Raw genomic sequence first — 26269 nt, 5'->3', positions numbered from 1 at the left:
GAATTTTTCTGCATATGTATAAAATTACAATACTCGGTAATGCACATTTAAATTGATTTGATGACTAGAAATGGTACAATATTAAAATATAATACTTATTTTTAGAGGTACTTGTGGCATAATATAATTATTAAAAGAACACGTAAGACCACAATAATAACTTTTAATTAATAAGGTACAGATATTTCATATTAAAAATAATAGTACATCTTCAGTGTTACAAACAGTTATAGGAATGGAATACAAGTGACGAACATTCGGTGGATCACCTGTTAAAATACATTGTTGCCGCGCGCTAGGAAATGATATAAAATAATAATTAATTAATATTTAAGATAATTGGTTTTTTTAATGATTACATAAAATAAAAGTCTCCCAGATCTTCGAGAGAGAGAGAGAGAGAGAGAGAGAGTCATTTCGATTTAAATTCGTTCGGTGTAAAATAGCTTCCAACTTTCTTTAAAAAGGCGTTCATATTTGAACCTGCATCTATGGAGGAGAATAGCTTTATCCGACTGGACATTATGGGTAGTGTTAATACTGTGTTGTGCTAGACCAGACTTCTGAGGTTTGTTGTATTCAATATAATATTGATGTTCTTTAATTCTTTTTTCCACAGAACGGCCAGTTTGTCCAAAATAAGAAACATCGCATTCACATGGTATTTGGTAAACGCCAGCCAAAGATAGAGATGACAGTTTATCTTTTGTAGAAGGCAATAAGGAAAAAAATTTGTTCATAGAAAATAATAATTAATTATTATTTTCTAGCGCGCGGCAACAATGTATTTTAATAGGTGATCCACCGAATGTTGGTTACTTGTATTCCATTCCTATAACTGTTTGTAACACTTAAGATGTACTATTATTTTTAGTATGAAATATGTGTACCTTATTAATTAAAAGTTATTACTGTGGTCTTACGTGCTCTTTTAATAATTAATAATTAAAATATAATTAAAGAAATGACATGAAAGCAAGAATACATAACAGAAAACAAGGCTTAAAATAATTCTGGAATGAAGAAATAGAAAAGGTATATAATAAAAATAGGAAGCTTTTTAAATTCCTTCTAAAAATCAACACAAAAGATTAAAGAGTCGTATACGTGCAAAAAATAATCTCACTGACCAATTTCGTCAGTAGAACTGTTATAAAAAGAAGCAATAAGGAATTACTCATAGTCCGGGAAATATTTTTTTTCACTTATATCTTGGAAGATAGATCGAATACCTGAAGAGTGGAAGCTATCAAGAGATATCAGTTATTTAAAATGGATGGCAGTAAACGTTTATGGAAATTCCAGAAATATTAGCTGCAAAGTGCAGGATATTAATAACAAGTTTCCATCACCTAAAATATTACTCTCAAAAGAGTAGGCTGGTGTCGAAAAGAGAATTCCAAACTGATGATTGATGACCTTACGATAAAATAAATAATTGAAAACCCAAAGAGAATCTGATAATAGACATAACATGCTTAGCTTTCATAAATTATGAAAAACTCTATGACTGTTTTACCAGGAATATACAGTATTGTGACATTCTAAAAAAAAAAAAAAAGAAGAAGAAGAAGCCATCCTGAATGTCAATAAAAATACACTATGAGTAAAGCTGGTATGGTGGAGAGTCAACTGAATAAATTTATACGGAATAAGACAGAACGTAGTCAAAACACTAAACTAACAGTTGATAAAAGACAACGTTAAAACTCTCTATCTGTGGTCTACAACCACAGATAGAGAGTTCTGAGAAAAAATATGGGAGAAAATAGATGACGTCTGTTGCAGAATCATATTAATAATGAAGATATTAAGAAGGAAGTCGATAATGTTAGCATTCAGAAATGTCTGAGTAGAGCAGTGGTGTTGCTAGAGCTTTTTTTGCTGTCCTTCTCAATACACACCAAAAATGTCAAAACAACGTATAGGGAAATAGATTAAAACACTTTGTTTATTTTTGAAGTAAAACTTTCATTTCAACATTCTAAAATGTTATTTTTGTTGCTTTTCTGATAGCAAAATCGTCGATGACATTGGCGAAGTCTATTTCATAGTAATGTAGGTAATTCTTAATCAATTTTATTTTGAAAAACTCCTCTCACAACTAGCAACACTTACAGCAATCGTGAGGAAACCTCGCAGTAGTATTAAAATATTTGGAAATGAGTTCTGAGACTGTATTTTAGACTTAACTGCAGATGTTCAAAAAAGGTTGAAAGTGTCACCCGGGGCGTTCCCCCCCCCCCTTCGCCTCTGGAGTAGAGCCAAATCTTAGGTGGCGTGGCGACTTAAACAGAATGGGAGAGGAAAGATTTGCAAAAGACGTATTTGATGTCATGATGACAAGCAAGAGACCAAGAGAAAGACAGAGATCTGGGAATATTGATACAGTTAGAAGAAATAAATATAAGTCATGACAATATTGGAACGTGACAGATGAGAAGCTAAGTATACGTATTAAATAACATACGTGCAGTTTCCTTTTACGCGTACCTGAAGTAAGTTTAAATAAATAAATGAATAAAAACTAAATCAACAATAAGCAAAATTTATAAATTAATTAGAAATGAGCATTTCTGTTAAAATCATTTAACGTAGAAATAACGATAACTACTGAACTATAAATTGCCTTACCTTTGGATTTGTCTTGTCGTTTTCCTGCAGATAAAAAAAAGTTTAAAATAATTATTCTTGGACGTAATACTAATACCGGACGAAACTTGGAATACAATAATGATGTAGCAATAATAAATCAAATCAATTTCCAAGACAATAAGCATCCTAATGAATCTTAATCGTAATTACCTTTGATTGAAACTTGGAAAAATTTCGTTTCACTTACAAAAGAAAAATGTTTTAAATATTTTCGGTTTTTAAGAATATTTTACATTTATTAAACACTTGCATCGTAAGTGTTTAATGAATTTTGTTTTACACAACATTATATATATCATAATGTCATTTACGTCATAATATAAACTTAAATTACGTGAAAAAATATACAGAGTTAAATGATTCAATGTGAAAATGCTTCTTTTGTTTTAAAGTTCACTGCAATGCATAAATGTTCTCAAAGAAAATATAGACAGGGAACTTCCTGAGAAACAAGTGTACCTTAACGGAGAAATAATTGAAGAAGTCAGCAAATTCGTTTACTTGAACCCATCATTAATGTGAAGAATTGCTATTCAGAAGACATTAGAAGAAGATTAGGAATAACGGTTTCATGGCTTCTAAAATCTGGAAGGATGGATCTATCTCCACAGGAAGAAAGCTGAGGATTCTGGATGTGGTTGCTTTTTTTTTCAATGCGGACTTATGAATGTGAGACTTGGAACCTGAACATGTCAGATAAGAAAAGGATAGCTGCTTTTGAGTGGTGTTATAGAAGACTGTTCAGGATCTCATATATTAAAAGGTGGACAAATTGAGGGGGTGCTAGGAAGGATCGGCAGAAGTTTAAGACTCCTTAAGGGTATTAAAAGAAGAAAGCTGGAAGATATATCGTTAATTTCTAGTTGTTTTTTAATATAGAATATACATTTTCATAGCTTAACCAAGCATCTTATTTTACTCGTATTTACGTGGGTTTGAAATAATTTGAACTTACAGTTTTATATTTCCATTAATGATTAAGTTGAAAAGTCTCACCTGTTTCATCTTCAAGCAGTTTACGTACTGAAAATAAAAGAAAAAAGGAAAATTAAGGCGGTCATGAAAAAAGGCTACACGATAAGTAAATGTTTCATAAATGGTGTGTAATGATTTTAATTAACGTTTTCCAACCTTTTATAGGGAGACGGTATGGAATGCTACGTAATCACCTGCCCATCTACCCAGAATCGTCAAAATGACTCCACTCGAGCTCATCGGATTTTGATAACATTTGGTATTTGATTTTTATTAATATTTATTAAGCATTCTAGTATTGGGTTAAATGAGACTATTGTAAAATGTACACTTACATTAGACAAAAATTCGAAATGATGTGCAATTATAAGCTACAAATGGCAATAAATAAGCTATCTTCATTACACAAGCAAAGAAAAAAAAATATCGATTCAATCAAAAACCAAATCGATAATCTAAATCGATAAATGAACTGGCATTACTTAATATTTACATCGTGTTATAAAATAGCTTGATAAGGAATCGCGGTACGGGTTAACAGGGGTCGAGTGGACTGGTGCCAGTTTTAAGTCAGTGATGATTATGATTTTTACTTGATTATCTTTTATGATCTTCTCAGATCCTTTCCACATTTTAATGGCTAGCTAGAAGAAACTTGGTTAATAATTTAGGTAACCCTGATTTAAGTCTAACAGGTTTTTCTGATCTGTACTTGCTGAAACCTTGGGACTCTTCACGGAATTTTAAAGATGTTTCAGCTAAAGTTAACTTTTACTACAATAAACTATAACCAAATTATTTTTATGTAGCCTTAAAGAGTGCCTCCGTATCGCGGTCTCAAGAACAATGCACCATTACCCTTCAAAAGATTTAAATTCGAATCCTGAACTCGATGAACATTTATAAGGCCTTTTCAGCTGACCTCATATAGAAGTGATAATGTTGTTTATCAGGATACTCGATATTTCATCCTGTTTGGCACAACTTTTGTCCATCTGTGCTCTTATCTTTCTTTCATCCAGATGGTAATATTGTAACATCACCTAAAGATAAAGCTAACCTCCTGACACCATTCTTCTCATCCAGCTCCTGCAAGGCAAATCACATCCTTCTTTACTTAGAACATTGCGTCGCATGCCTTCTGTGGCCTTCCGCCAGAAAGACATCAGAAGAAGAATCTTTAATAACCTGGATACTAAAAAAGTGTTTTTGTCCTTACAGTATCCCATCAATTGTGCTCGAGAGGTATGTGGTCCTGATTAACATCTATTTTTTATCATCTCAAAGAACGTTATATTATAGAGCCTGTGTAGCTCAGTGGAAGTGGTGTTTGCACTTCTCAGTGCTGGAGCGCCTCAAGAAAGAGCGTCGTGAGATCGCTTTTAGTTGCCGACTAGAGGAATTTCTTCTAAGTCTTTTTTCAACCGGTTCCCGAATTAGTCGATCTCTGGCAGGCGCAAGCGATTATTGTTTCTCACGGAAACTCGGGTTTTTCGTCCAGTAAACTCAAAAAAATTCGACCGTAGAATGTACACGATTTCAGACATTCTACGGTCGAATTAAAAATATTGTGTTAGGGTTAGCGACCACGAGATGGCACTTATTACCCGTCTCTTCACTGCGTGCCGCTTAAATTAGTGCTAGCCTTGGGCCAGCTATCTCTGATTGACTACCAGTGGAGAATGAACTGCCCACTCAGTCTCCAAAAGTTAAATAGTACTAAAACGGCCATGCCTACTCCCTATAAGGGAATAAAAGGCGTTATCTGATTTTACATTTTACGTTAGATTATACTCAGCTGGCATCCATCTTGCATTGCCTCATCCTATATATGGCTTGGAGTCAAGTCATATACAGGGTTAGACAAAAGTCACTTGACAGTTAATGTATTGCAAGTGACCGATGCTGAACATCCATTGATAAGGTTGGAATAAGATATCTATCTATGTATGAATTGATTTTGAAATGATTTTAGCACTAGTTTAACTCTTATTTATTTGTTTTTGTTGTTAAATTACAGATTTGTAATTATACCCTGAATTATGACAAGAAAAGTATTTTCTTATAATTCCACGATTAATGTATGAGATGCTTGAGGATAATTCCAAATTAAATGAAAATATCAATTTGCTCCAATACATCATCTAGTGAGATGACGCTACCTTCCACCGACCTGGACATGTAAATAAGTATAACTTTGTCTATTGGGACAACACTAATCCTCATGTGACTACTAAAAAGCATCTAAAACAACCAAACATTAATGTGTGGGAATTAATTTCTGCATCTGGTGTTATTGGACCACACTTCTCACATATATCTCACTGTCAAGTGACCTTACCTCACCCTGTATATGCAGCCAGTTCCAAAACAGGGTGATAAGTAACTACCAGCAAGCTATTGAACTAATGACTATTGCTCTTACCTTGGTGTTGCAGTGGCAAATCTGGCAATGTAGAAATGACTCATTATCTTTTTTTTTTCTTTTTGAAAAACATTCAACACAAATTATATCCTACAATCGTTCTGAAGGGGGAGGGGTTGGTTGACCATGAAGTAAGAGGGAATACTTTAGCATCTCCCCGGGTGTTTCATCTCAAAATATAAAAAAAAAATGCTATATTATGGTTCGAGGTGTCATCAAAAATATCCTAAATGACCACCAGATGACACTACTGTAGTAAGCATAAAACTCCTCCATTGGTGTAAGTATAGTAGTTCCATCATTTACCGTTGATTTAAGTTGTACTTAGAGTTATTAGAAAACAGTATGAAATTTTTCCTTCTATCAGAAAAAGTGTACATCAGGTTCTGTTTGAAACTGGGAAAACTGCTACAAAAACCTTCAGTATGTTAACACTTGATTAAAGTAGAAACAATACTCAACTATTTTTGTAATTTTTATTGTTAAAAATCGGAGTGACGTTACTTGTCTTTTTTTAGCTTATAGTGCATTGCAATTAGTACTCTGAGCGGGCTAAGGGTTCTAATGATCCGATAGAGATCATGCACTTCAACTGCTCATATATAATTAATAATGAGAAAAAGAATTTATGCTTTAAATCCGCCTCGGAACTTCAGTGGCTCAGTCAGTATCAACGATATCTTTCCGTTGGAAAGACCTGGTTTGGAATCCTCTATGATGCAAATAACCTTTATAATGCTTTTCAACCATTAGTTAATCCCATTCTGAAACGGAAGAGTTTTTCCCTCCCGAAAAACTCAAAATTGTAATCCCGAAAAATAGGCAAATCAGCAAGAAGAATCACGCAATCAACCAGCTTATATACTGACTTTTATAGCCATAGTTGCTTCTGCTGTTTATCCTCCCAACCAACCTAAACAACTTTAATTCATTCTCCCATACTTAAGCCGCAATATTTTCATTTATTCGTTGTGTATGACTTTCATATATATATATATATAACTTCAGTTTGCATCTTTTTTTGTTGTGTTTTAGTTGTTGCTGTAGCATATATTTTGTAAGTTTTTCTTTAGTTCGTTTACATTTTTTACAAAATACTTACAGTAGCTTCACTAAATATTATAATTTAATTTTGTCCTTGAAATTTCCAAATTCGAAAATCACTAAGTTTGAAAAAAAAAAAGGTCTGAAATAAGAGAAGAAATTCGGTTTATCACTGGTAGCAGAAAGAAGGAAGAGTTAATATTCCAGTATGATATTTTACAAATTATGAAAAGGCTGCTGATAATGAGATTCAACCATATAAATCATTTTATAAGACTTTGAACGGTGAAAAGATATGAACATTGTCGATACTTTCGTTTGAAAGTAAGAAGTCCTTCAACGAGAATTGAAGATAAAATACCACAGCTTATTAAAATTAAGATCGTGATGTAGTAGAATCGTATACTCTGTTAATTTTTAATTAATGTTGAGTTTTTAAATTAGTTTTCAAATGAGCTAGCTAGCTTACTGAACATAGATCCAGAGTTCAAGAAATGACTACACTTTAAAGATAAGAGTAAGGTTTTTCGGAATTTTACATATATTTCGGACAGTTTCTGTAAATCATGCAGAAATTAAGAAATATTTAAAATAATTGTTAATCAGATAATGCTCAATTATTTAATTCATTGAGCCCTGATAACAGCTTTCAGAAATGACGATTCAACATACTAAAAACATTTAACCTGTCTAGCAATGGTCATGTTCCGACACAGGTCTTCGAGATTTGTAGATTTGGATACATCCATCATGCAGTTATTCACAGTAGCATTCGCCTAAATTTAAACAAAAAAGAGTAATTATAAATATTGATTCACTGCTCACAAATATCTATATAAAAAGCAGAACACGCGAATATAGATCTAAATAGAGTAAATATATTTGATATATTAAGCAAACTTATTTGATTATTGGAGCATATATCGTGAGGGTGGTTATTTAGTTTTGCTTTGGATAAGTGGCATATGCAAGATTTTGTTAATGTTTTTGAGTCTCAGATGTTCTTAACAGCTACGCTACTGTGTTCTTCGAATATCCGCTGTCAAATGACACGAACATATTCAATTTATCATACTTATCTTTCGGCTGAGAAATATGTATTAAGTTTGACTTTGAATAAAATCAAACTTGGATTTTCATCATCGTTCGTATGGGGGGAAAAAATCTCGAGTACGTGTCACCAGTACACAGCATGAAGTACTGAAATGTTTAGAGCTGCAGCACTTTTATCCTTAAATGTCAACATAAATAAATAAAATAAAATAAAATAAAAATATTCATCAGTAAACGTACTAACCATTTCATTACCGTTCTTCTTTAGACACTGAAGAAAGTCTATATGTTTATCATCTGTAGGAAAGCAAAAATATTTAAATATACATCTGAACACAATTTATTTACAAACACTATTTGTACACTTTTTCACTTGATGTACTAAAACATCGGTTCGATTTCATTTGGTATTTAGTATTTCTGTTAATATTTAAAATGGAAGCAAAATCATTGAAAGCAGAATATGAAATTTCGGGTATTTTACAAGAAGTGTATTTATTTTTTTGATCATTTTTATTCTAAATACACACATTGAAAAATACTTACAATTAGCACACAGGATTTGCCAGATGTTTGGATGCTGAAAATAGAGAAGAAATAACAGAGCATGATGTTACTGCTAGAAGCAAGTCACTTGGAATAATGAATTATATTAGGAAAGCCGGCATTACTAAATAAATATAAACAACAGGTGATCAGTTTTAGGGAGCTACTTTTAATTGTTTGTTAGGTTAATTACATAGACTTAATAGTTTGCATTTTAACATATGGTTGAGCATTTCCTTCTGTTTTTAATTTTAACGAATCACTTAGTATGCTTGTATGATGATACAGCGGCCATGAGGCTCACACTGGCAGGTACGGCCCATCTCATAAAACCAACATTAATTATTGGTTGTAATGTATTTTTATCTGTAAATTGCGTGTTATCTAATGACATGTTGCACTGCTGCAGGACGAAAATCCATGATCTTCAGGGAGGAAAATTCTATTCTTCCATCTTTGTATGAGATCGGCTAACTCACCTTCAACTGAAAAGATCTCATAAAGATTCTTCGCGTCCTAGACGAAATCCGAATCCGAATCTTTCTAACCAAAACCCTGATATACGTTCTTCGCTTTGTAGATGAAATTCGAATTCAAGTCTTTCCATTCAAAGGGTATCATCCAAGCAGACTGAGAATCTATGGAGACTCCTTTTAACAAGTAATAAAAGGAAATGCAAATTAATGTCATGCAAAGGATATTATTAAGTAGAAGTGGACATGCATTTAGAATGATTTCTTTTACATTTAAATCAAGTTAATTAAAGTTAAATATCCTTTGATCAGCGACATCTTATTAATAATGCTTACATTATAGAGAAAGGATTTTTGGGTCTTAGGATTTTAATGAAATCATAGTAAGAATTTACGTAATAAGCAGTTTTGTTACACCTGTAAATACTCTAAATATTATATAAATCATTTCAGCAATGTAAAGCTAAGAAATGAAAGTACATATTTTCTGCTTACCTTTTTTAAGGTCATCACGTAGCATACCTAAAAGAAAAAAATATATAATAATCGACTTATTTTTATTATTTTTTTTTTAAGCGCAGTCTTGAATATATATTTTTATTTGAAAATACTCCCAAAAAAGAAAAAAGAAATGTTTCTGGGAATACAGAAACTCATAAACTGGCTAATTGATCAATTAATATAGATTTTATTCACTGATGCGTAGCGAATCAAAGAAGTTTTTCTTTCTTTAGGACCATCTAGAATTCTAGATAATCATTTCCTGAAAACGACTATACAGATGATAAAATCATATTCAGAAAATTTCAAAATGTATCGACCATTTTCAAAAAAAATAGTCGATACATGTTTTGTATCAACCATTTGTTGAAATTTTCTGAATATGATTTTGTCATTTTGTCATCAAACAAATGTCTCGTTTCCAACGTAATTAAATTCTCAGCAGTTCACAAAGGGTCAGAAATAACCGTAAGTTTTCTGTAGCGCTCTAACTTGTGCAGAATGTTGTGCAGAAAGAAAAAAATCACAGTGTAGACTCTAGAGAGTGATCGGCATCATCTTTACGTTACTTGTTTGCTGGAGTTTCTCGTTTTCAGAAATCCTTCTAGGTGATATTTACTCTTCTGAAGTTTAAGATATGACTCATGGGACCGTACTGATAGCTTCTCTGGTGCTACATGGTGAGGGACTGCAGAGACTGCACGTATTGCAATCTTCTGCATGTGAAAATAACATCCTTTAACACGTAACATTCCTCTAGACCAGCAGTTGGCAACCTTTTTGGAGTGAAGAGCCATTTTTAAAATTATATCTGTTAAAAAAAAATTAGGGAGCCGCACGCAGTGATGAGAAACAAATGGTCCGCGGGCTGCATGCGGCCTTCTCAGGTTTTTTTGTGCTGTCCACAGTGTTCGTTTTGTACGGCAGAATTAGTATGTTTTAATTAAAAATCTATTTTATGAATGCTGATTTTTACATGTGGATTTATTTGTGCAAATTAAAAATTAAAATATACAGCAATCCCTCGATTAGTGCGCCTAATGCGTTCTTTAAAACAGACGCATTAATCGAATATAATAACCTATGGGGAAATGTATAATTCGTTCCTCAAATTTCTTTTTTGACCCTTAACTTTTTTAATAAAATAATGAAGGTATGTCTCAGGGCCTAGTTAAAGGAAAACCATGAAGCTGAAAACAATAAAACATATTTAGAATATAAATTTTATTATTCTACTTCTTAACAAAGAATTGAACTAACGTAGTTGGGCGGGCATTTTGTTTCTTGTTTCATACAACCAAAGGTATGGCCCTATTGCCTCTTCTACTGTTCTGCAATTTTTACTGCTTCTCACTTCATCAGGGTCGGCCTCTAAGCATTGCTGCTTAAAAACTTTGATTGTACGAAAAATATTTTCAAATTGTTTCTGTGAAATCTCTTTTGGCTGACTATCAGTGGTTAAATTTTCTTCATATTCTTCGGGATCTGCCTGCTGTGCATCTAAATTTAGCAGGTCGGAATCACTCAATTCTTCAGAATGAGATTTAATTAACTCTTGGACGTTATCATTTGAAGGGGAGAAAGAAATGAAGCTCGTACGAAATGGTCGCCAACACGCGAAATCACGTACTTTATAGATAAAATTTCTTAACTGTTAAACAAGCAAAATAGTTACCACTTTAAAAACTACAATGATCATAAAATCATAAAAGAGAAGTTAATTTTCCGACATGTAATAATAAACAACTCATCCCAGAAGACGGATTGATTACCCTATTATCGGAATGGATTCTCCTTTTTGTGACATGCGCAGAAGTGTCGAAGGATCTCGAATCTGTCGCCGTACTATAGCAGACGATATAAATTTTGGCGGTAAAAATTTGGAACATAGTATACATAGTGTACATGGAAGTAGTGTACTATGCCATTAAAAATAACTTTGTAAAATGTTTTAAATCGGTAACTAAATTATATCATCCTGGTGAGTGATTTTTTTAAAATAGTTAGCCATAAAAATGTATGGATAGAAAATTTTTAAAATCTTTAAGATTTATTTTAAAGATGTATATAGGTGCACTAATCGAATTTGGGTATCGAAAAAAATGACGCACTAATCGGGGGCGCACTAATTGAGGGATTACTGTACCTAAATAATGGAAATTTTAATAAAATATTCTTTCACATATTCGCCGTCCGTAAAAGGTTTTCCTCGTTTAACAACTTGAGCGGCCACAAAACTAGCAATAGTTGTATTTCTTGATGCTTTTATCCATTTGGAAAATGAACATTTAGTTAGGTTTACTTGGCGTTGCAGCTCTTCTACTGCCTTTTTTTCTTTCATCTCCCCGTGGATATGCTTTGTTAAATGTATCGTGTTTATTTAAAAAAATGTCTTAGTGTATTTGATTTTTTATTGTTTGAAAGCTTTTCTTGGCATATTAAATACATTGAAAATCCTGCTGTATTTGCTACAAATGCATAGGTTTCGGTCCATTCACTTTTAAACTCCCGATTTTCTTGTTCTATCTTTCTCTTCTTTGCTGACATTTTAAATACTATAAAATAGTATTTTATAGTATTTAAATCCAAAACGAATGTAAAGATGGATTATCGCGTATGATTTCAAAGAGTTCAAACATGAAAGTATTAATTTTTTCAGCATCGCATGTACTATTTTCAATTGTAAAATATCCTTGACTTAATGTACAATGTCCTTAATTTATCGCAAATGCTATATTTAGGGTTTTTAGTTTCTAATTTAATAAATAACATTCATTTTGCATTATTCAAATATAGATTGTTTAATAACGAAAAGAGCCGCAATTATTCATTCAAAGAGCCGTATGCGGCTCCGGAATCGCAGGTTGCCGACCCCTGTTCTAGACCATGGTAATCTCATAAATCTACCTCCCGCTTTCTGCGGGAGGTAGATTTATGAGATTACCATTTTTGTACCTTTGCCTTCTCCTAATAACTTTTGAAGCCTCGAACCTCATGAAATCTTTTGAACTTCATGGAACGTTGTATGCATGGAATGCCATTAAAGCCCATCTCGTTGTATTTCATAAATCGCTTCCTTCAACAAACTAATATCACACATTTTTAAGTTAATTCTACCCAAGAAAAAATTGTAAACCTGTCGTACGTTAGTAGCATGGCCGGACTAAGTGTTAAATAATCCGAATCACACTCTTAAAGAAGGAGACCAAATATGAAACTTTTAGCTGCTATGAACTTTATGAACTTTGCCATAATAAGAAAACTGCATGAGATAATACTTTTTTTTAGTACGATCTACTTAGAAATTGAGAGTATTTGGTGTTATTCGCCCAGTAATATTTATTACTATCATAGCGTAAAACAACATTCAAATATCGGAAGTAATTTACTATTTTCAGTAAATATGCATAGCAAGTAAACTCAATATATCTTACTTTTATTTTCTGAAAAATCCGAAGTCTCGCACTTCTGTTGTATGTATTGATAAGGGAATCCAGCCACTGAAACAGAACATAAAAATTTATAAGGTATGTAAAACTCGACAAGACTATGAAAATAACTATTCAGCATTAAGTATATGGATTGAAAAATCATGTTTACTCCTTAATAACTTTAAAAGAGAAATCTGCTTTACCCAATAAAAGAACAAAGAATGATATATGTGCATTATTATTTTTACCACAATGTATATACGTTGTGGTAAAATTCTATTAATTATAAAGGATTTCATCAAGACTAAAAACGGAGTGCAAATACTTATAATACAAAGGTGCTAATAACACAGACTTTATTAGCACCTTTATTCTACTTACAAGATCTCTAGTTATACCTCGACTGGCGGTAGTTGAACAGATTTCTCCAAGAGTTAATTTGAGAATGTAAAGAATCATTTCCATATGTGCACGGCAAACATTTAGTCTGTATTCAGACTCTGGTGAAGTCTTACTAACATAATCACATTCCTAATGCGATGATTTTTTAAATTAGTTCCTGTTTATTAAGTGGTCTTTGTTGTAGAATGGCGAGTCCTCTCCAAATTCTTGAGGAATGGCTATTTTGCTTAACTCCCGGAAGTAAACAAAACTACTCTTTACTGCTGTATGAGGTTTCATTTGGTACTATTTCGAGAGTATCATTAAATACATAAGCACTTATAACCAGTCAAGTCTATGAAATACTCTGTAATAATCAAGTATTCCTTCTATTAAGAAACTGATATTTTATGGAAGTTTGTTTTCAAGGATTTTTGTTGTTGTTGTTGTTCACTTTGACTAATTACTAAAATTTACTGATAATGAGAAAACTTGAGTTCTCTTTTCAATTCGAGTTAGAAACGCGCAATTGAGTAGGGGCAGGGGGGGGGGGGTTAAAGAAATATGAGAAACGTGAAACCGACACTAAAAGCAGTCCAGAGTCCAAGAGACTATTTGTTCTTTAAACGACTATGTAACAACAGCTTCGAATCTAAATTCGGAATATAACGAATAGGTTCAACATCGCTAAGAAACTTATTTGGGTATATATCGATTATTCGTTAAAAAAAAACTTGCTTTAAAATTTTTCTAATAATGATTCATATTATGCATAGCCTGTGTAGCTCAGTGGATGTGGCATTTACATACCACGGCGCTTGGCCGCACGAAGGAAGACTTGGTTTCGAGTCTAGTCGGCGACTAGAGGAAATTTTTCTTAGCCTTTTTTCGACCGGTTCCCGAGTTAGTCGATCTCTGGCACGGGCAAGCGGGTTTTTCCTCCCGGAAACTCGGGTTTTTCGTCCCGTAAACTCAAGAAAATCGACCGTAGAACCCACATTATTTCAGGCATTAAATATATTGTGTTAGGGTTAGGGACCACGAGATGGCGGCACATTTGAGCCGTCTCTCTTCACTGTGTACCGCTTAATTAGTGATAGCCTTGGGCCATCTATCTCTGATTGGTACCAGTGGAGATTGAACTGCCCACTCAGTCTCCAAAAGTTAGATAGGGCTAAATGGCCTCGCCTACTCCCCGTATACGGGAATAAAAAGGCGTTAGATGATTTTTTTTTTGATTTTTTTAAAAATATTATGCACAAACAAACAAACGCGTTGTAAGTTTCAGCAAATAAAATAATCAGATTATATTTGAAATGCATTTTATATTTAACATTAACACAGACTTTATTAGCACCTTTATTTTACTTACAAGATCTCTAGTTATACCTCGACTGGTGGTAGTTGAACAGATTTCTCCAAGAGCGAATTTGTACTCCTTCCCAAGAAAGAATTTCTTATGGAGGTCCTCAAATACATTTCGCGCCTGAATGTACAGAGAAAACGAAAATTAAGTGAAAATATTTTAAGTGTTTTTTTACTTGTTATGTTGTATCACCCACCCACCCACCCACCCACACACACACACACACACACACACAAAATCCCCAAAGACCGTGAGGAAAATTGGGATGCACAGATTACAGTTAGGAAAATGTATTAATAGTATACTGATATCGCTATTTTGCAAAAAAAAAAAAAAAAAAATTAAAAAGATAATTTATTTTTTACCAAGTGATCGAAAACTGACAGAATCGATAGTAGAGTACTGAAAAGGGTAAATGCTCGATAATGCATCTCTTGTGCATTAATAGATCTTTCAGAGTCGAGGTTGTCAGGACGTCCGCAGTCGTAGAAGTTTGTACTGAATATCAAATTCTATATTTTTAGTTTATATGAAAGAACTGCTGGATACATTCTCCCATTAAAATAAAAATATCGCTCCAAAAGTATACACTGGTTGGATATACATGGTACAGAGGTAGTCGTGATAAAGCAGTAAACCATTAGAAAGAGTGACTATGGCAAAATGTAAGGTATGCATTTTGGAAGGAAAAGATTACCAGGTTTGTTCCATATTTATGGGAATGTATACTCCAGGAACTTGTTGAGGCCAGGGATTTTGGAGTGTTGGTGGATAGGCAGTTGAAATTTAGAGACCATAGTGCAAAAGTGGCTAAAACAGCTCACAGAATTGCCTGGTTATTGAAGAACACCCTGAAGAGATAAGAAATGTTATAAGGCTTTGATAAGGCCTAATCTGAATTAATGAGAGCACAAATTAGTCGCTTGGATTTCTTGGAGACGTAGATGAGGTGGAACGGATTCAGTAACTGTGATGGTGTCAAGACTGTATGATACTCCACATGAGAGAGAGAGAGAGATTGCAGATTTTTGGGTTGCAGAAGCTTGTTGATCGGCGGATAAGGGGAAATACGATAGAGACATATAAGTTTCTTATTGGGATTTCCAGGATTGATGTGGATGAAATATTTCATTACATGAATAATGTGATGAAAACTAGAGATAAACCATGCAAATTGAATAAGAGTGTGTGGTTATCAAGGGTGTGAGGACTAGATTTGTTGCTTGGAAAGTGGTGAATGAGTGGAATAGATTGACAGAGTCAGTTGTGTGTGTCAGTTGTGTATGCGCTTTGCCGATGAACGATTTCAAGGCAAAATATGATAGACATTGTACAGGTATTGACAGTTGTTGATTAATGTTTTTTTTAATAGATATCCTACGGTGAGTCTAAAGACTCATCGTAGGAGGTGCCTGTATATAATATTTTTTTTCTCTCTTAATAATTTTTTTATTGATTTCTAAAATATTTACACAATTATAATGATCGTCTTTAGTGACATTCCAGCTTGTAATTCTTACAAATTTCAGCACTAAGTGGCATATGTGATTCATTTTCTACATTGCATTTCAATTAAAATTTTGATAATAATACTTTTATTTGCATCTATATTTACAACACGTGTTCTTCTAATATTAACAATGAAGATTACATGGAATTTTTGAATATTGGATAATAATAATAATAATAATAATAATAATAATAATAATATGATAATGTCTCAGATAAATTACATACATATGATTACTACAGACATTTTTTTGCATATTTATACATTATGTATAAAATAACAATTTTTCTATTTTCATCGTACAGATTATTTATATATTTACAATTAATGCATATTACACTTGATACTTTGTACATTATATTGTAGGCAGTTTAAGGCACATTATTTCTTTTCAATATTTTTTTCTTTGGATACAAATTCGTATACTTTTTTATATCTGTATCTTCATTATTATTATACACCGTACTGACTGTTTTGTTACATAATTTGCAGTCTTTGATTATGAGGATTACGTGTGGATGAATGAGGCGGATTAATCCCACTTCGAAGTTTGGGTTAGCTTTTATGAAGAGAATGGGATTAGCCTTCAGTATTTATGTTGTTGTTACTATGTATGGATGGAATGTAGGCATTGGATGCTGGTGATTTGTGATGTGTGTATTAGTGTTAATGATATATTAACTTTGTTGGTATATTTTCCAGTGTTCGTGTTTTAATATTCTGTAGTTGTCTATGTGTTTTAAATTTCTTGGTAGGTTGTTGAGTATCGTGGGTATCTGATGTGATCTCACCAAAGAACCATATGAGTTGTTGAATGCTGTAGGGATGTAGAGAGTTGTTGTGGGTCGTGTTATACGGTATGTATTTCTGTTGTTTCGATAGGTGATGCAGAAGTAATTCCTTAGTAATATTATGTAGTGTTTCAGATTTTTAATGCTCAGGATTCTGTGTATCGCCATGTGCTGGTCGGATATTGGCTGTTGCGTATAAGGTCGAAATCACTGTTGACACAATTTTCCTATGCAATATTTCTAATTTCGTTAGGTGGCTGTTTGATGTGTTTGCATAGATGTTATACTGTATCTGAGTAGGGATTCGCAGATACTGTGATATAGTAGTTTTTTTTGTGTGTTAGATGGAATAATGTATTTTACTTGGAAGAGTTTTGCTGCGATGATCGGGAGTTTGGTGTGTAGGTATTCTATATGTTTTGTCCATTTAAGGTGGGAATCTATATAGAGACCGAGGTATTTTGCGTGTGTTACAGGTTTGATTTCGGAACATTGGGAGGTATTTTTGTTGTTAATGCAGCGGTATGTGTGACAATGTATCGATAGTGATGTGGGACGTATGATTCTCGGGTTGTGTATTATTAACATCTGTGTTTTGGTGCCGTTGATTACAATTGCGTTTTGGTAGAAGTATTTTGTGATTTCATTTAGATCTTGTTGTGCTTTGGAGAGAGCCGTGTTAATGTCTGTGTGGATTGCCAGTAGTGCGGTGTCATCTGCGTACTGAAATATTTGACTTCTTATGGCCAAGTTATGACCATCGTTAATGTATATATTGAAAAGAGTGGATGATAATATAGCGCCTTGAAGGACACTGTGTTTTATTTGTATATCCCGGCTGTGACATGTACCTGTTTTTGTTACTTGTGTTCTGTTTGAGAGATAGTTCCTGAACCAGGTATGCAGTGTGCTTCTCATACCTATTGAGTAGTTTGGTGAGTAGTACGTCATGTTTAAGTGTATCAAATGCTTTGGTTAAGTCCAGCAGTATAAGGACGGCGTACTTGTTTTTGTCGAGAGCATTGTTTATTGCGTCGGCGATGTCTTCTAATAAAGTGATGGTGCTTTTTGTTTTCTGAAAGTCGTATTGGTTTTGTAAGAAGATGTTGTACTTCTGTATATAGTTCTGTAGTCTGGTGTGTGCTATTTTTTCTAGAATTTTTGAAATGACTGGTAGGGGTAGCTATTGGTTTGTAATTCTGAGTATCGTTTCTTTTACCATGTTTGTAAATTGGCGTAATTATTGCAGTTTTTAGTTGTTGTGAAATAATGCCTGTGTCGAATATTATGTTCACGAGTTTCAAACGTATTGGATTTATTTGTCCAAAGTGTGTTAAAAGGTCTGTGAGTCTTATTTTGTCTATTCCTGGAGTGGTCTTCGGTTTTAGCTGTAAGAGTGCTTCTTTCAGTTCCTGTTTTGTTACAGGTGGAAAATTCATAGTTTGTTGTTGACTTTGTGTCGGTAGTTTTTTTTATCGTTGGTAGATTGTCTTTTTTGAGTCGTGTGATATTGTTTGAATGAGTCTGCTAGTTCTTGGTTTTTATCCTGACCGAAAAAACTTTTTGCAATAAAATCTTGTGCTGAAGTTTTCTTTTTTCGGGTTATAATTCGTTGAGTGTAGTCAATGTTTGCTTCATGTTGTCGTTATATTCCATGAATTTTTGGAAGTAATAGTAGTGTCTTTTTGCACTACGAATTTTTGCTGTTAGTTGATTTCTTGTGTTTTTTGTATAATATTGTTGTAAATGTATGTTACTGGGTGACGTTTTTAGTTTTTTCCATAGATTATCTTTTACAGTAATACTATTTAGTATATTGCCATTTATCCATGGATTATAATCTGTTTGTCGCCTCGTTTGTGTAGGCTTTGTTGCTTTTTTGTATATTTCTGTGAAGTTGAGACAAAGTAGTGATCGGCAGTTTTGACGTTAATTACTGATGATGTATATGTATGGATGGGAGCCCGTATGTTGATATGATCAATGCATGGTTGTGTTAGTGAATTGTTGAGTATTTCTTCTCTTGTTGGGGGAGTTAATGGTGGAGTTTATGTTGTACTGAATATATCAAGGTATGTGTTAGTGGTTGAAGAAGCGTGGTCAAGAGTATTCATATTAATGTCTCCTTATTAGGATGAGCCTATGTGTTGTAGGCTCATTTGATGCCGCCTAGCCATGCTTCTAACTCATGCAGAAAGGAAAGCTGAGTGGATTATTATCTGGGGTTCTGTAGATTAACAATAATTAAAATAAATATAAATAAATAAAAATAAAATAAATAAATAAATAAATATAATAATAATAATAATAATAATATTTACTAAAATAAACAGTCCAAAAGAATTCAGTTCGGCGATGCAAAATTATATAAATTAAGTGGATATTAAATCCGGCATTAATGTAGAAACTATGACGTTTTCGTACGAAATTTGACCAAAGAGCTTACGGGAATACATTCTGCGGCATTTACGAGTTGCCCTAGCGTGGACCATATAGAAGATATGATCGCTTGTCCAAGCATCCATATATTCGCCTTTTTATTGGTCCATTTTGATAAGGTTTCACTAGCCTGACAGCTGTTTCGAACTAATTGTTTCTCCTTAGAGACAAGGCATTGTATAAGTGAAGGCCTCTCTAAAAATTAAGACGATTCCCATACCACTCCCTCCGAGTGACCGTCGAACTCAGCGGTGGTTCCACTCAGTGACAGGCTTACCTTACCACTGAGCAGAACCGCTCATATTTCAGGGGAAAAGCATTCACCGACACGGTGAGCCTGTCACTGAGTGGAACCACCGCCCAGTTGGACGATCCTTCATTCATTCGCAAGGTGTGATCTGGCGATCGCCTAATTTTTAGAGAAAACCTTTACTTAAATAGGCTCCCGCTGAGGGGGAGTCTTAAGACTTTGGGAGGTTTTGCCTTCAGAGAGCAATCTGAGTCTCCGCGGGTAGGTGTTTTCCGAGATGGCCTCTATCGCGGCCGTGTCGGTGAATGCATTTCCCTGGAATATGGGCGGTTCTGCTCAGTGGTAGAGTGAGCCTGTCACTGAGTGGAACCACCGCCGAGTAGTTCCTGAACTAGATCTTTCGGTCACTCGTAGGGAGTGGTCAGGGGGATTACCTAATTTTTAGAGGGGGGGACCTTTACTTAAATAGGCTCCCGCTGAGGGGAATTTTAAGATTTTGGGAGGTTTTGTCTTGAGAGAGTAATTTGAGTCTCCGGAGAAAGTGTTTTCCGGCGTGGCACGTGTGGGACCACGCCGGTGGATGCTTCTCCCTGGAATATGAGCGGTTCTGCTCAGTGACAGGGCTAGCCTGTCACTGAGTGGAACCAACGCTGAGATTGACGATCCTTCAGTCACTAGTAGGGACTGATCTAGGGTATCGCCTAATTTTTAGAGAGGACTTTACTTAAATAAAAGGATTCCGCTGAGAGGGGTGGGATTAAGATTTCGGGGGAGTTTTGCGTTGAGAGAGAGAGAGAGAGAGAGAGAGAGAGAAAGCAATTTGAGTCCTCGGGGATTGGTGTTTTCCTGCGTGGCCTCTATCGGGGCCGTCGGTGAATGGTTTTCCCCTGGAATATGAGCGGTTCTGCTCAGTGGTAGGATGAGCCTGTCACTGAGTGGAACCCTCGCCGAGTTGGACGATCCTTCAGTCACTCGCAAGGTGTTATCTAGGGATCGCCTAATTTTTAGAGAGGACTTTCACTTAAATAGGCTTCCGCTGAGGGGGGGGGGGTTAAGATTTTGGGAGGTTTTGCCTTGAAAGAGCAATTTGAGTTTCCGGGAATAGGTGTTTTCCGGCGTGGTCGCTCTTGTTAATTTTCGTACGAAAATTTCATAGTTTCTATATTCGGCTTTGAAATAATGCTGGATTTAATAACCATTTGATTTTTATAATAATAATAATAATAGTTTTTAACGCCTTTTCACATATACACTAATATCAAATCAAAATATCAGTAAAATGAAATTATCACACGTACAAGCCTTGCCCTCACATTAAGGAATGTATATAACAATACTATTATCATTATTTGCAAAGCAGGTCCTTTCTAGGAAAGTTATCAAAAAAATTCTAACCTAAATAGGTTACAATATCTAGCATTCATTGCCAAGCACTCCATGCTCTTCTCTCCAAAGGGGGTTTTACTAGTCTGCTCAAATATTGCCTAAGACCACCTCCATCAACATCGTTTCTAATAATTGTCCCCAAAACTTTCAACATCTACAAAACACCTAAATAAAATAAATAAATCCTCTGACTTTTATTCCTCAAAGTGAGTAGGAAGGCCCTTTATTCCTGACTTTGAAAGATCTGTAGGTGTTTAACCTCTAACCTCAGCAGTCATTGATAGCTATCAATGATTTTATACGCATCCGGAGAGGAGCGTATGCACACAATTGCTGTCAGTGGTACCTAACCCTAATAATATGTTATTGTTACAGGTAGCACAACTGAAGAATCATATTATGTTCATACAGATTTATTATATTTCAACTACTGCTCATTAGTTTCAAATTCACCACACACACACACACGTGCGTATTTATATGACATTATATAAGGAATTATTAAAAATTAATTATAAAAATTAAAAATTTTAATAATTATTAAAATAATTAATTTATAACAAAAAAATCAATAAAATTCTTTCGTTTGTCTTATGTAAACCATTTAAACATCTTAGAGAATGTACAGTGAAATATAATAACAGTCGAAAAAGAAATTATTTAGATTAAGAGCTATGTCTCTTTTTCGCATGCAAATTGAAGTACAGAACACTTTCAGAGAAAGCTACTTCACTCGTGGTAATTAACCGAAAAAGGGCAACTGCTATAAGAGAAGAAATACATTTCGTTATACAAAATGTATATATTGTCTCAAGAATTATGTTTATAACCTCTTAAATGCTTTAAAGCTCGACAAGTAACATTTCACCTTTGTCTTAAAAGATTCTTAATATATCTTTATTTGAATATTTTTAAACTAATAGTTAACTTATTTTAAAAATACGAAGCGCAGCAAAAAAAAGTAATGGAATTTTTAAAAAAAATCTATAACGCAAATATCGCTCCGTGAGAGCGTGCTAAAAACATAGAAGCTTCTATGTACTCGTATCTTTATTTGTTTCATTATCTTTATTTCAGTACAGTATTTTTAGTTTGATTTTGGAATTCACACAGCTAAATTACTAATAGCCTGACAACTATCAACTGCAATTTCAGTAACTGAGTATTGGATCACTGCGGATATGGCTACAGTAGTGTTGATGTGCAGGTAAGATCGGAGTGCTTCCCATGTGATGTAATGGAACGATCTTGTTCGTCTTCATTCGGAATATTTTGTATAAATATATCTAAATATGTATATTGTCTAACATTGCACATTCTGTGTTAACCCAAGTTCCGCATGCTATCGACATAATATTTTAGTAAAATTCCATTTTGCACTTTCAGGTACTTAATGTATATGGCAACCAGTTTATATATCCCATAGAAGAGGTCTCATATCTGTAAATATACCCTTTCTTTATTAGTATAGCTTTTATAGTACACTATATAGGATATGCATTTGGAAAAGGAAAAATCTGAATATAAAGGAATGATATAATATTTTTTTTATGTGACCTCCATCCACGAAAGGTTTATAACCCCTTTCGTGTGTCGACTGATATTTTTTCTTCTTCTTCTTTTTTTAATCAGTTTCTACGTAATTCCGAATTACGTAGAATCTGCACGAGCTAATAAGGTGTTCTTAGCATCCAAAAAGTTGGTACTTTGAGTAAGGATTTACCACTGTCAGTTAATTTAAGAAGGATGTAATCTTTTTTCTTTTTCTTTTTTTTTTTGTGTAAAACACCTCTGTGATTTGTTGTATTAAACATCTACATTGTATTAGATTATTTGAAAATGTTATACGGATTTATGTCTGATAGTTATAAATAAATTCACACATTACGTTGGTGATGACAGATAAGCAGGTGGGTGCAAACACGCTACTTTTTTTTGTCTACGGTCAGATTTCCTTCTTACCATATAAAAGAACTGCAAAGTTAGTTCTTTTATTATTATTCTTTTGATGATTGACAAGATGATAATTTATCAAACTATATAGCCACGCTACTCTAAGAATGTTCCCTTGTGTGAAGTAACACGGAAGTTGCATTATCAGTTGACTTATTTTTGATGTATGTGTTGATGCTTGGAGGCATAGGGCTAACCACCTTATCCTCGATACGGTAGCGGTTAAATGTAGAAAAATCCTCGACATCGCAAGGTAAAAGAGGAGGGAAGGAAGAAGAATTGTTGATGTTTCGCTGTGCTGTAGATAATAATATCATAGTACAGTATTTCGGATTTTATTTCTTGATATAATTTTATAAAAATTAAAAGAAATTATTAATTTTGATCGAATTTTACCAGGTGACTTATTTACATGAAACAATGGAATAATGTCGATTTGGTTTCTACAGATAATGCCCAATTAGTTTAGAGATTACTCTTTAGAGTAATACATTTTTAATTATAATAAATATTATAATTAATATTTTAATATTTGCATGATTAATAATATGAGGTCTTAGTATTTGATTAAATACATCATAATGGTAATAACTGAATAATAATTTATTAAACTGTTACTTTAAATGACATTTCAAGGAATACTTACGTATCGAGTTGATCTAGGATTCTCCCGAAGTAGACAATGGTAACGGTTTAGATTTCCTGAAAGGGTAACAGAAAGTCAAACGTTGCTTTTCATAAAAGCTTAGATGATATTTGTTGAGGAGGGGAAATTATGAATTAACGCTGGTGGTGGTGGTGTGTGTGTGTGGGGAGGGGGGGGGTGCTGGGGGAGATGAGTCGGTCTGGTATGACAGTAGGCCGGGAGAGCCCACTGTATTAAAAACATTTTAACAAAGAAAGGAATAGTCACCTAAAAAAATAAATAAAATAACTATTCGATATTTTTTTTCGAAAAATTAACAAGTAAGTGTAACTTCTCGGTATGGAAGAAGAAGACACAGAAAGAAAGAAAGTGCTTATACTTATGACCTATCCATGCAGCTATTTATATGTAAAACGGATTTATTTACCCTATATATATAAAATGATAAGCTTTTTGTGTAAATTTTCTGTCACGTTTTTTTCAAGTTATTTGAAACGTTTTGAAACTCAGGGGAGAACCGGCCTACCAGTCCGGAACTCGGGGGGTTGGGCGCCGTAGGTGGAGGGGGGGGGAAACCCCTTTCGAGTCTTCGAAATTCCAGTCATCAGAATTCAAGGACAACTGGCCTACCAGTCCGGAACACGGGGGTGGCGCCGTAGGCGCCAGGGGAAGGAGCCCCCCCTTGTATCCATATAAACGATTCATTTTACACCAAGAGCACAGGAATCTATTTAAACATTTCTTCCTGTAATTTGTCTTTAATAATAGCATTTGCAACTATATATTTTAGGAGACCAAACATTTCTGTATTGTAATTTCCCCCTTTAAGATAACGGTACTTACTTTCTCGTATTCTATGCTGTCTCCTAAAAGGTGTTCTTTTGTGATTTGACAGACAGCCAGCGTTCATGCTACGCTTTTCAATAAGGGCGCGAATACTAACAGGCTTGCATCTTTATGGAATATTTCAACGCGAATATCTGCGCTTTGAATTGGGTATGTATGGCCAAGGATTTTTGTAATTATTTTTTGAATCATAATGTCATAAAACCTTATTTTTTTCACAACCAACTTGAGTTGTGGGGTAAAAAAAAGTCGCTGAGTGTCAGATCTGAAAAATAAATAAATAAATAAAATAATAAAATAAGTGGGTCGGTTTGAGTCTTGGGAATGCATTAGTTATGAATAGTTCTACGAATATATATATATATATATATATATATATATATTTTTTTTTTTTTTTTTTTTTTTTTTTTAATTTTATTATTATTATTATTATTTTCATTCTCATTTGCAATACCATTTGACGATCATCATCGGGGTGAGAACATAAAAGAGTAATTTGTTATTTAAATATTATAGCAAATCTCTAGAGAAAAATGGATTCGAACCTGAAAATTTGAATATATAAGATGAAAATTTTGAAGATGGTTCCCCAGTTAAAGAAAAATCTGTTTAGGGAAAGAAAATTGATAGAAACTCTATAATGCGTTACATGGAAATAGTATTGCCCTCTGTATATCGTTGTCGTACAAAGTATAAACGCCTTAGGTTTTTAGGGGCGAGGGGGAATGTAATTCGCCTTCTCATATAATTCAACCGAGGAATGACAAATCGTTTGATCCACCGTCGTTTTGGATTAATAGACACATTGCTATTTGCCACTAACGAATTCTGTGATATCTACGCCAGCGTCTGTTTGGAGCTGGATCCTGAATATTCCAACACAATAATACTCCGTTCTATTAAACCAGGCTTTTAAGTTTAAAAACACATCCTGCTTATATTGATGAAATAGCTAATTCGTGCAAATAAGTCAAATTCTGTTCTTTATGCAAAGTTAGGCCCATCTTTTTTAATTAGCTCATTAAAACCAACTTTTTTTTATCAATGTTGCTAGCGTAAGAATAATTTTGAAAACGTAGCGTTTAAGACTTCACAGTGAAATTAGTATACTGGCAAGATTAACTACTGTATTTACAAATAACAAGTTTGAGACCTGAGTAAGAATATACTTACCATTTCCTTCGCAAAGGAAATTCCATGTAACCACCTACATTAAAAGAAATATTTAGATCAGTTGTTAAGTTATTGACTTCATAGGATCGCTAGCAAAACATTTAAGTATCTCTCATGGAAAAAGCCTACGTTTGATTATGTATGTATGTGTGTGTTATTTTATTATTATTATTTATTTTATTGCAAAAGATCTGCTTTTTGCTGATGAGAATATCTAAGAACAGTAATTTATTTGTTTCTTTCCAATTTACTCGTGAATTTTATTATTATTTTTTATGATATGCTGATGAAATGGAGAAAAGTATTTAGTTCAGCTCTATTTTTGCCACACAACGAATATGGCAGCAAATATCTCCACCAACTAGAATATTTCAAGTTGGTTTGAGATGGAGGTAGGTTTTTCCAAATATTTTCATGCAATTAGT

The 26269-nt window shown here is 33.8% G+C and overlaps 1 protein-coding gene across 1 annotated transcript in view; it reads right to left on the bottom strand.

The window, feature by feature from the left end:
* The window catches only part of LOC150108381 (uncharacterized), a 54516-nt gene extending 44047 nt beyond the window's left edge, over positions 1 to 10469 (bottom strand). The window contains exons 1-4 of the mRNA XM_090390456.1: positions 10292 to 10469; positions 9667 to 9693; positions 8397 to 8449; positions 7786 to 7875 (exon numbers count right to left, since the gene is read on the bottom strand). Of these exons, the coding sequence (XP_090246582.1) occupies positions 7786 to 7875; positions 8397 to 8449; positions 9667 to 9693; positions 10292 to 10469 (348 nt within the window). The remainder of the gene's footprint in view (positions 1 to 7785; positions 7876 to 8396; positions 8450 to 9666; positions 9694 to 10291) is intronic.
* Positions 10470 to 26269: the final 15800 nt, after the last annotated feature.

Source organism: Typopeltis vanoorti, chromosome 3, assembly GCF_054136105.1.
Source record: "Typopeltis vanoorti isolate ZY-2024b chromosome 3, IOZ_Tvanoo_1.0, whole genome shotgun sequence".
In the NCBI taxonomy this organism is placed as follows: domain Eukaryota; kingdom Metazoa; phylum Arthropoda; class Arachnida; order Uropygi; family Thelyphonidae; genus Typopeltis; species Typopeltis vanoorti.
The sequence above is the reverse complement of the archived record's forward strand: the minus strand, read 5'-3'. Positions and strand labels throughout refer to the sequence as shown.